This window comes from Elephas maximus, chromosome 27 (genome assembly GCF_024166365.1).
Source record: "Elephas maximus indicus isolate mEleMax1 chromosome 27, mEleMax1 primary haplotype, whole genome shotgun sequence".
In the NCBI taxonomy this organism is placed as follows: Eukaryota; Metazoa; Chordata; class Mammalia; order Proboscidea; family Elephantidae; genus Elephas; species Elephas maximus.
Window position 1 is genome coordinate 11,244,440 of NC_064845.1, and position 12,668 is coordinate 11,257,107.

A 12,668-nucleotide genomic window follows, 5' to 3' on the forward strand; every position below is an offset into this window, starting at 1 on the left:
TTTAGCCCAAGCTTGATTTTTGTCCCAAGTGTCTAATCCTCACGTGTTCCATCCTCAATGAGCAGCATCATGAACACCAGACACCTGGTGTTGCCCCTGCTTCCTCTCTGTCTTACTCTTATACCCCACCTCCAGATCCAAAGAATCCGCTGATGTTAACGTGGCTTGAACTTACCCACTTCTCTCCACCACAGCACCACCACAACCTACAACCTCTGAAATGAACTCTTGAAACAGTCTCCTAACTGGTCCCCCTGCCTCTAGTGTTATTTCCTCTCACTCCGTTCCCACACTGCTGTTGCTGCTGTGATCTTCCTGAAATGCAAAGGAGATTCCACTGCTGAAAACTTTTTAGTAGCCCCTAAAGTTTTCAGGGTACATCCCAAGCTCCTTAGCCTTTGTACATGGCCCTCCTGATCTGCCGTGGCTTATATTCTCATCATCACTCATCATTCCAGCTAATTCATCCAACAGCAGGGCCCAGATGTTTTTTCCCACTCCTCGAAGAGCTTTGGTTTCTGTTCTCATTTGCTTGTAATACCCCTTTCCCCACTCCCTGCTGACAGAGAGAGAGAGAGGAGAAGGGAAGAAAGGGAGGAGGGAGAGGGGAGGGGAAGGAAGAAAGAGAGACGGCAGGAAAGGAGGGAGAGAGAGGTAGAGAAGGAGGGCCAGAGCGGGAACTAGAGCTGGGTGTGCATACACACACATTTGTGGTGTGCACTGAACCAGACGTGGAAGGACACTCCCTGAAAATGTTCGTGGCAGCCCCCAAGGAATGGGACCTCGGGGAGGGGTTAAGGGAGCGATTTTGCCTGATGTACTTTTCACTTCACTACTTTGTTTGGAATTTTTGTAGTACGTATACCTCTCGCTCTATTTTTAAATTACATCTTCCCATCTTTATCCCCAGAGATACTGGTTCACTGGGGAAGGGTCTAGGATTCTGGTCTCCAAGGTCTCCTGCAGACACTGTTTATCAGTCAGTTTGGGGAACTGCGGTTGAAATGATTGTTTTTGTTGTGATGAGGCAATTTACATTTTTGTTTTTTAAGAAAAGCTCCAACTCTCCCATACAACCATGTTTCTACTATTTCCTTTTATTTTGTACTTGTTCAATTCCACTACGAGTACACATTTTTTTTCTAAGTATATTAGACCTGAATTGTCTCTAAGAATTATAACTGTTTCAGCAGCCATTATAGCAGTTAACAAGACCGGAATAAAAGTCCTAAGTAACCACTGTAAAGTGTGTGTTTGTACAGCAAGTTTCACAAAGCTTTTTTAAAGTTAAGGCAAGCAAGGAAAATAAACTACAAATATCAGGGTTTTGTAAATTGAAATTTTTCACACTAACTTAAACGCCGTTTGATTGGCTGTCAAAACTGTGAACCTTCTCAAAATATAGAGTCATTACAAATACCCACTTTGGTATAGTGTATACTGTTTTGCTAAACATTTTCAAGCTTTTGACTTCAGGAAAATACAGAGATGCAAATGTTTTTCTAATTAACTTTGAAAATCTGTACCACGCCCTAAAATTCAGACATCAAGGCATCTATTTCTTTAAACTTGTTGGTTATATTCTCAATACATTCTCCAGCTTTTAATTTTAGTCCGTCAATTAAAAGATAGTCCTCTTCAGAGTCGTTCTCAGATGGGCTGCCTGCAGGAGCTTCAGGGCTGCATTTAGCCAGCTGTAAAAATAACCGTGCAATTCATCAGAACTATATCCAGTTTACTTCAAAAGCCAGGTCTCATTGTCTGGACAAACCATAAAGTAGTCAGTAAGTTCTCCAGCCACAGCAGTTACACAAAGGTCTTTGCTCTATTGGCGGTCAGACAATGATTCCCGTATGTAATAAAAAATGCAATATAATGCATAGAAAATGTGTTTGTATAAGAATAACATTATTTAGATCTCTCTCTACTCCCCAACATTACAGGTTTTATTTTTAATGGTATGCTTTGAAAAAAAAATGATCATTTAAATTCCATGTCAGTTTTCTATATTGGTTTCTGTTTTAAACTATTATCACAGGGACTAGAACGTGGAAACCGTTTTAGTCACATTTTCTGTGGTCAACTTCTCATAAGCATCTGCGTTCCTTATGAACAGCGACAGCTGGCTCTGACTTAAGGGGTAAGGACATCGGTAAAACGCCACACCCACACCCACACTCACACACACCCACGAGATTTATAATTTCAAGGTTCCTTAAAGGCAGGGTTAACTTCCCATGCAATTCAAGAAAAAAAGATACACGTGCAGATTATATATGTACATTTATATAGCAAAGATCTGCCTTTTCATATAAATACTATCCAGTAAATGCTATCTTATTTGTATATGGATCACCCAGTTTGTGAATTATTCAGGTGGATTTATACAAATCTGAAATTAACTTCCTCCCATCGCTTGCAAAGTCAGGGCATGTCAGCCAGCGTTAATATTAGCTAAAGAAGAACATAATTAGGAAGGCGACTCTACTGAGGAAAATAACCTCACAAAGCATTTCAGTGGCAGACAGAAATGAGTCTGATTAGCCATGTCTGTGTGCTTCTCTCCATGGTGCTGCTCTCAGCCGTCGGTGTACGGGCCTGAGCGTAACCATATTGAAACCTCACAGGTGAAATGAACGATGAAAACATCACATTTACAGCTCTGAAAATCGCTCAAACAACAACTGCTCAAACAATAAGTATGCCCAGGGCTTTAAAATTACCAGGTGGCTCTTTTTGGCTTATAGGAGACCACTTTTTCCTAAAAACAAAGCACAGCTCCAGTTTTAAGCAGTGTTGCCTTTGGAAGTCATATTAATTCTTTTGACTCACTCAAAAAAAAAAAAAAAAAAAGGAAGAAAGAAAAGAAATCCCTGAAGTGATCATTTCTTTACTTTCAAACCGGCAATAGCTCCAACTCTGATGTATTTGTTTCATTGCTATTCTCCCCATTGACAAGTGAACAAGGCCCCAACTATCCCAACCCTGGCTTGAACCCAAGGCTTCTAAAGCGCACCGTGGAGAGTGGTTCAGTCAGCAGGGGGCGCTCACTTGCCTGCCAGCAAGTTAAAATGGGTAATTTTTATAGTTCTTCAATGCCTTTTGAAAGCATAAAATAATGCCAGAATCTAAAACCAAAAGAACGCTCCTGCTACTAAAACTATGTGTTTTACCTTAAGAAGTAAAACTCAGAAGTGAAGAATTTTCTGTTCTATCATGTTACTAGTTATAATGGCAAAATAGAAGCCAATTCTGTGGTTGTAAAAAACTCCAGGACATCACTATAAAAACCACCCAGGCTGTATTTTTGAAAAGACAAACTGCAAAGACTGAAAAAACATTTCACAAAGCCATATGGTGTTCAAACAAAACACACATTTGCTAGAAAGAATAATTTCAGTATTAATTATATATATATGAGATATGTGTCAGAGCCCTGGTGGTGCAGTGGTTAAGAGTTCAGCTGCTCCAAAAAGGTCAGCAGCTCGAATCCACCAGCCGCTCCTTGGAAGCCCTATGAGGCAGCTCTTCTCTGTCCTGTAGTGTTGCTATGACTTGGTATCAACTCAATGCCACCGGGTTTGGTTTTTAAGATATATGTCACTAATCTATGGATCTTGTTCTACAAGAGGTGAGACCCACAGACAGAAAACAAGTCTTTGGAAAAAGGTACTCTAATGGAAAAAAATGGCCTTTAAAACCTATGCCAATACAGGCGAAAGTTGATGTTGCTGGTGTTGATTATGAAAGCTACCATGTCTTTCAACTCAATAGGAGTTTTTAACATTAATTTTATTTTTATACATGTTTCTCAGCCATAAATTCTGTATGTTTTCTTAATTTCTAACTCAGTAAAGGAGGCGTTTATGATTCATCTTTATTCTTGTTGAAGTTCTGAATGAAATCACGCAATCCTGCAGCTGTCAGAGTGTGTCAACTACCTTGTCCATTTACGAAGCCATCATTTCTGCATCTGAGAAGAGAGGGGTTTGAGGAGGGGTGGCTGCCAAGGCGAGAATGTGGGAAAAGAGAGATGAAGTAAGAGAATCTCAGCACTTCCTCTCCATTGACTGCCATTGCCAGCTCCTGTCTATAATCACAGCTAACCTCAGGCATCAGTTACTACGCAAAGCGCTTTTCCTATTTTGTCTTATTTAATCCTGAAAACAACCTGAGGCAGGTAAAAATCAACTGCACCACATTAGACAGGTCCTAAGTGTCAGCAACAGGACTGAGACCCAGGCATTACGATCCAGTCAGTGCTCCTGACCACTATGCTCTCCTGCCTCCAGGCACACTATATCTCTAAATGAATGAACGAAAGAATGAGTGAGTGAGTAAAAGGAAGAAAAAAGGGGAGGGAGGGAGCGAGCGAGGAAGGGAAGAACCTTAATGATACACCACAAGTCCTCGCTTGTGTCCTTTTCTTAATTATTTAGGGAGCAGCTGAACCGGCTGATGGTGGCTTCCTCCCTCTGACTTATTTTTAGCACACACACCAAACTGATGCTCTGTGTTAATGACCACCTCCCTGGCCAGTGCGCCACAAAGCCTCATTTTATTTGCAGAGACATGGAGCTGATGTGCTCATCAGTTCGCCAACCATTTATATAAGCATTTGCTGTGAGTTGGGATCGACTCAACGACAACCAGTAGTAGTAGTACAAGTATATCAGCATTGAATAAAGGGAGCACACATGGCCTTTCTGAGGCCAATTCAGTTGGCCAAAAAGCAAAAAAAAAAAAAAGACAACTCTAGATATGAATGGTGAAATGATGAAACTTATCCCAACTAGAAATTCTACCTCCGGTATGTTACTAGCGAGCCTTGTCCCTACGGAGGTTACCTGGAGCACGCACCATGCCTCAGGCAGTGAGTGTCCACCTGTGCTGTCGTTGTTAGTCACAGTCCATGTGATTCTAACTCATGGGAACCCCCTGGATGCACAGGAGGGCTGTTCCACAGAGTTTTCAAGGCTGTGACCCTTCGAAGGCAGATCACCTGGCCTGTTGATAACCCCTTCGTGCCTGGCGGAACATAGAGTGACCCTGAACTTTTTCAGCCTCTGGGATTTACTGGGTAGCTGCTGTACCACTGACAGTGAGTGCTGCCACAAGGCAGGGACCTTTATGACTGTTTGAAACTGAAGAAATGGGCGTGTGCCCCAAATACCGTTTTACGTGTGTTGTATGAGCTGTCTGAATTTTTGGTAGAAAAAACACAAATTAAAAAAATTTTTATTTGTTACACGTATGTGTCAACAAACCCTGATGGGGACTCCAGGGTATCATTAGTGGTACTTCATAGGCACAACTGAACACATAGGGTAGGACTGAAGGAAGGGGCAAGACATAAAATTCCATACTACCTACCAAACACTCAGACACATTCAATGGTTTCAGCGTGCTTCCATTAATGAGAACACATGGTATCAACAGAAAATTCAAAGCAGAAAATAATCGGGTCACCAAAAGGTTAACCTGCCAACCTCTCTCGTAACAGTGGGCACTTGGCCATTTGTGCCACCCAGGAACTCCTGTAGGTGGTGCCAAACGCTCAACAGGGCATATTTTTCCGCTAGCTGCTGTTACCTGGACCCCTTTGACTGTAAAGATTTGCGACAGGGGAGAGGTTTGTCTGTAGTGGCACCCTCTCATTTCAGTCAGCCTCCTCCACCTTTCTTCATCCCAAACCCAAAGTTCTGAAATAAAAAGAGCTCTTCTGCTCAAAACGGATATTGTTTTCAAAGACTGGTAGATACATTCTGATTTCTCAACAGGCTACTAGTTTATTATTCACCTGATGGTAATCAAGGGCTCCAACTTCAGAAGTGTTTTCAGAAAATGTTTTCCGTGTAACTAAAAAGTACCACCAGGAAAAACTCTGCCATTTAGAGCTTCAAATTGCTCTTCAGGCCTGATCAGAAGTATCAATACCTTTTCTCCTGGATTTCTCTCCTCTCCGCATTCTTCTTCAGACTCATCAGGTGTTGCTGTGGGCTCCAGTGCCTGCTGTAGCATTTGCTCCAGCTCTTTTAGTAAAATTTCTGTCTCGGAGACAACTAAAGACACCTCATTAATACAGTCCAAAGTGCCACATCTGAATTAATTCCACCTAATTCATAATTTTAACCACCCAGAAAGAGGAACTCTTCTAAACATTACAATAGAAAAATAAATCTTCTATGCTAATTTCACATATAGTCTCTGATGCAAAATTAGTATGAATTTCCAGGTGAAACTCTTACAACTCTTTCTTGACAAATGTAGGTGACATACTTGCTATGTGTAGGCCATAAGGCCTCTCTGAAAACACCAAAAACTACTCAAAATATTTTTTTTTTTAAATTAGGGGCCAAGGGCACTATTATGAATTTAATTGAGTCCCCCCAAAAGATATGTTGAAGTCTTAACCCCTGGTACCTGTTTGGAAATGGAGGCTTTGAAGATGTTATCAGTTAAGATAAAATGAAGTCATACTGCCCTAATCCAATCTGAGTGATGTCTTTATAAAAAAGAACGGGAAGACAGCAGACTCTGTGACAACAGAGTTAGGCTGTAGCTTCAAGCCAAGGAAAGCCTAGGCTACTAGAAGTAGGAGAGATAAGAAAGGATCTCCCCCAGAGCCTTCAGAGAGAGCATGGCGCTGCCAACACTTAGCCAGAGTGCTCCTTAGAAGCAAGGATGGCAAGACTTCGTCTCACATACTTTGGACATGGTATCAGGAGGGACCACTCTCTGGAAAAGGACCTCCTGCTTGGTAAAGCAGAGGGTCAGCAAGAAACAGGAAGACCCTGAATGAGATGGACTGACACAGTGGCTACAATAATGCGGTCAAGCAGAGCAACAATTGTGAGGATGGTACAGGACCAGGCAGTGTTTTATTCTTTTGTACACAGGGTTGCTACGAGTTGGAACTGACTTGATGGCACCTAGCATCAACAGCCTCCAGAAGTGTGAAACAAAAAATTTCTGTTCCTATAAGCCACCCAATTTGTGGTATTTTGTTATGGCAGCTCTAGGAAGCTAATATAGGTACCAAACTATTATTTATAGACCAGGAGTTTGCAAACCTTTTCTGTAAATGACAAAAAAAAAAAAAAAAATCTGTTGCCATCGAGTTGATTCCAACTCACAGCAACCCTACAGGACAGAGTAGAACTGCCCTATAGGGTTTTCAAGGAGTTGCTGGTGGATTCGAACTGCCAACCTTTTGGTTAGCAGTTGAGCTCTTAACCACTGTGCCCAGGAAGTAATATTTCAGGTTTGGTGGGCCAGACTGTCTCTGTCACAGCTACTCAATTCTGCTGTTATACAGCACAAACTACAGACATATGCATAAAGAAATGAGCATGGCTACGTTCCAATAAAACTTTATTTACAAAAAAGGTGGTTGCTGGTGGCCTGTGGGCTACAGTTTGCCGATTCCTATCACAGGCTGTTACAATTATGGGGTAAAAGAGAAAGCCATGTAGTTAAGTTGGTAGGCTGAACACGGTCATGTTCATTCTTAATCCAAATGTGAATGTACCTTAAATGAAAATCTGGTATTTAAAAAAAAAAATACCAAGGTTATAGAAGCTTTTTTGTGTTTCTGTGACATAAATATACAGTCATGTGCTGCATAATATCCATTCGAGCAACTTCCGGCTGCATATACATCCGTGGTCCCATAAGGTTATAATAGAGTTCAGAAGTCCCAATCGGAGAACTGGACATAGCAGATTTAAGCACGTCGCAATCAACAATCATGACGATCCTCAAAAACAAAGAAAAAATTCTCCAAGCTGTTAAAGGATCGGCTCCACTGAAAGCTCCACACACAGAAAATGCAAGAAGGACCTGTACTAGACACGGAGAAATTTCTAATGATGTGGACAGAGGACCAAATGCAAAAGTAAATCCCTCTCAGCATGTTGAGGATCACAGCTAAGGCCCAAAGCCTGTTCGAGATGCTTGAAGAAAAGGCAGGACCAGACTAGATACCTAGTTTAGTGCTAGCTCTGGGAGGTTCAAGAGCTTCAAACAATGTTTTTCTCTGCACAGTGTGAACGGAGCGGTGAGTCTGCGAGGGCTGATGTGCAGGTGGCAGCAGAACTGGTTGAAACCTCAGACAGACTAATTGTGGAGGGGGTTACTTGCCCCAGCAAGTTTTTAGCATGGATGAAGCCTCCTTGTTCTGGAAGCAAATGCCTTCATCCATACTATGCTGTTCGATCAACATCCAAATCACATAACGTCCTATTTCACAAAACGTATTGTGGACGTTAAACGATGCATGATTGTACAAATAGGCAAAATGTCTAGTAATTCATCGAACTCCTGAGATCAAATGATATTCTCCACTAACAACTAAACAAAAGCCTGCTTTAATTCAGTAGATGCAACTACTGGTTAACGATATGTATCAAAATTCCTGATTTAAATAGAAAAAAATACTCCATTGATACAGGGTCTTGTTGAAGTGAAGATCAAGGAAAAGAGGCCACGTGTGGTCTTCTGCCCTACACCTGAGAGACAGATGGAGCACCTGAGAAACGCTTCCAAAGACAACACGATTTGGAGGGAAAGGCCACGTGGACGCACCTCTTCCCCTTCCATTCTGGTTACAAAAATCTGACATACCACCCCCTATGATCTGCTGTTCATTGGCAGGTCACCAAAAGTCACACTACGTAGAGCAGCTCAAAGTCCATGGAAAACGTGAAAATAGACTCAAGCATCATAAACGCTTTACAGCTTAAGTATCATCAGTGAATATAGCAGCATGTTTCCAGCAATGATACTAATTTTTCATGTAATTGTTGAACGTATTTAAAGTTTTCTGATAAATTATTTTTAAGAGGAATATATATGATATACACACATCCATCCATGTCTGTGTGCATGACACCTACTCACACACATCCTTGTGAATTAACTATGTTGTAGGAAAAAAAAATTATTAATGGGAAAAAATTTATATACAGTTTCCTTTCCTCTAGTCCAAGTGTTCATATTTTATTATCTTCTTTGTTGATTATTTTTATCATATGTATTATTCATCAGAAGAAAAAATTTAAATTCTGTCAAAAATACTATGTACTAAATAATAGTGTTAAATAAAGGCTTGGGAGGTTATGAAATAGGAAGGTTTCCCTTTCTTGGTTATCATTATAGTACTGGAAAAACAATTTTTAGTTTACATTTTTCACATTACAGTTTATGTCTACAAAAATAATTTTTCTGTCACTTTATGGCTTTCCCCAAGCATTTTCATATATTCAATCAACAAATATTTATTTTGTGTCTATTAAAGGCAAGGGACTCAAGAGAATAAGCACAGATTAACAAACCTTCCTGATGATAGTTTCTTCACAGTCAATCTTAGGTTCTCTTGAGGGAAAACTCCTTTCAAATAAGAAATACCAGTTTGAAAGAAGCTTTCTGAGAAGCCTTTACATACCTTAGAACCATTTACTATGGTTGAAGAATGAAACAAACTAAAACTATAATTAACACGTTTTTGCTGTTGTTGTTAGGTGCCATCAAGCCCATTCTGACTTATAGTGACCCCATGCACCACAGAGCAAAACACTGCCTGGTTCTGCTCCATTCTTACTTTATTGCTATGTTTGAACGGATTGTTGCAGCCACTGTGTCAATCCATCTCACTGAGGGTCTTCCTCTCTTTCGCTGACCCTCCACCTTACCAAGCATGATGTTCTGCTCCAGGTACTGGTCCCTTCTGATAACATGTCCAAAGTATGTGAGACCGAGTCTCTCCATTTTCACTTTTAAGGAGCATTCTGACTGTACTTCTTCCAAGACAGATTTGTTCTTCTTGCTGTCTATGGTATATTCAGTATTCTTCACCAATACCATAATTCAAAGGCATCAACTCTTCTTTGGTCTTCCTATTCAGTGTCCAGCTTTCTCAGGCATATGAGGGTACTGAAACTACCATGGCTTGGGTCAGGCGCACCTTAGTCTTCAAGGTGACATCTTTGCTTTTCAACACTTTCAAGAGGCCTTTTGCAGCAGATTTGCCAATGCAATACATTGTTTGATTTCTTGACTGCTGCTTCCATGGGGGTTGATTATGGACCCAGGTAAAATGAAACCCTTGACAATGTCAATATTTCCTCCATTTATCATGATGTTGTTTATTCGTGCAGTTGTGAGGGTTTTTGTTTTCTTTCTGTTGAGGTGTAATCCATACTGAAGGCTATAGTTTTTGATCTTCATCAGTAAGTGCTTCAAGTCCTCTTTGCTTTCCGCAAGGTTGTACCATCTGCATATTGCAAGTTGTTAATGAGTCTTCCTCCAATCCTGATGCCATGTTCTTCTTCATATAGTACAGTTTCTTGGATTATTTGCTCAGCATACAGATTGAATAGGTATGGTAGAAGGATATAAGGATACAACATTGATACACAGCTTTCCTGATTTTTAACCACACAGTATCCTCTTGTTCTGTTTGTCTACGTACAGGTTCTGCATGAGCATAATTGTTTTGGAATTCCCATTCTGCCCAAAGTTATCAATAATTTGTTACAGTCCACATAGTCAAATGCCTTTGCATAGTCAATAAAACACAGGTAAACATCTTTCTACCCCCACGTGTCTGTCAGTTTGTCATACTGTGGGGGCTTGCATGTTGCTGTGATGCTGGAAGCTATGCCACTGGTATTCAGATACCAGCAGGGTCACCCATGGAGGACAGGTTTCAGCTGAGCTTCCAGATTAAGACAGACTAGGAACAAAGACCTGGCAATCTACTTCTGAAAAGCATTAGCCAGTGAAAACCTTATGAATAGCACTGGAACATTGTCTGATATAGTGCTAGAAGATGAGTCCCCCAGGTTGGAAGGCACTCAAAAGATGACTGGGGAAGAGCTGCCTTCTCAAAGCAGAGTCGACCTTAATGATGTGGATGGAGTCAAGCTTTCAGGATTTTCATTTGCTGATGGGGCATGACTCATAATGAGAAGGAACAGCTGCAAACATTCATTAATAATCGGAACCTAGAATGTATGAAGTATAAATCTAGGAAAATTGGAAATCATCAAAAATGAAATGGAATGCATAGACATCAATATCCTAGGCATTAGTGAGCTGAAATGGACTGGTATTGGCCATTTTGAATCAGACAATCACATAGTCTACTATGCTGGGAATGACAACTTGAAGAGGAATTGTGTTGCATTCGTCGTCAAAAAGAACATTTCAAGGTCTATGCTGAAGTACAATGCTGTCAGTGATAGGATAATATCCACACACCTACAAGGAAGACCAGTTAATACGACTATTATTCAAATTTATGCACTAACCACCAGGGCTAAAGATGAAGAAATAGAAGATTTTTATCAGCTGCTGCAGTCTGAAATTGATCGAACATGCAGTCAAAATGCATTGACAATTACCGGCGATTGGAATGTGAAAGTCGGAAACAAAGAAGAAGGATCAGTAGTTGGAAAATATGGCCTTGGTGATGGAAACAATGCCGGAGATCGAATGATAGAATTTTGCAAGACCAATGACTTCTTCATTGAATATATCTCCTTTCACCTACATAAATTGTGACTATACACATGGACTTCGACAGATGGAACTAACAGAAATCAAATTGACTACAACTGTGGAAAGAGATGATGGAAAAGCTCAATATTGCTCAATATCATCAGTCAGAACAAGGCCAGGAACTGACTGTGGAACAGACCATCAATTGCTCATATGCAAGTTCAAGCTGAAAGTGAAGAAAATCAGAGCAAGTCCACGAGAGCCAAAATATGACCTTGAGTATATCCCACCTGAATTCAGAGACCATCTGAAGAACAGATTTGACGCATTGAACACCAGTGCCTGAAGACCAGACGAGTTGTGGAATGACATCAAGGATATCATACATGAAGAAAGCAAGAGGTCATTAAAAAGACAGGAAAGAAGGAAAAGACCAAGAGGGATGTCAGTGGAGACTCTGAAACTTGCTCTCGAACATTGAGCAGCTAAAGCAAAAGGAAGAATTGATGAAGTGAAAGAACTGAACAGAAGATTTCAAAAGGTGGCCAAAGAAGACAAAGTAAAGTATTATAACGACACGTGCAACGAGCTGGAGACAGAAAACCAAAAGGGAAGAACACGCTAGGCGTTTCTCAAGCTGAAAGAACTGAAGTTGCAATAGTGAAGGATTCTATGGAGAAAATATTAAATGACACAGGAAGCATCAAAAGAAGATGGAAAGAATACACAGAGCCATTATACCAAAAAGTCAATGTTCAACCATTTCAAGTGGTGGCATATGATCAGGAACCGATGGTACTGAAGGAAGGAGTCCAAGCTGCTCTGAAGGCATTGGCGAAAAACAAGGCTCCAGGAATTGATGGAATATCAGTTGAGATGTTTCAACAAACAGATGCAGTGCTGGAGGTGCTCACTCGCCTATGCCAAGAAATATGGAAGACAGCTTCCTGGCCAACTGACTGGAAGAGATCCATATTTATGACTATTCCCAAGAAAGGTAATCCAAATGAATGTGGAAATTATAGAACAATATCATTAATATCACACACAAGGAAAATTTTCCTGAAGATCATTCAAAAACAACTGCAGCAGTGTATCAACAGAGAACTGCCAGAAATTCAGGCTGGTTTCAGAAGAGGACGTGGAACAGGGGATATCATTGCTGA

General features: G+C 40.7%; 1 protein-coding gene across 1 annotated transcript in view; it reads right to left on the bottom strand.

The window, feature by feature from the left end:
- Nucleotides 1–1,288: 1,288 nt before the first annotated feature.
- Nucleotides 1,289–12,668, bottom strand: part of ZCWPW2 (zinc finger CW-type and PWWP domain containing 2) — a 151,074-nt gene continuing 139,694 nt past the window's right edge. Inside the window, exons 8-9 of the mRNA XM_049870964.1 lie at nt 5,938–6,062; nt 1,289–1,694 (exon numbers count right to left, since the gene is read on the bottom strand). Of these exons, the coding sequence (XP_049726921.1) occupies nt 1,533–1,694; nt 5,938–6,062 (287 nt within the window). The 3' untranslated portion in view covers nt 1,289–1,532. The remainder of the gene's footprint in view (nt 1,695–5,937; nt 6,063–12,668) is intronic.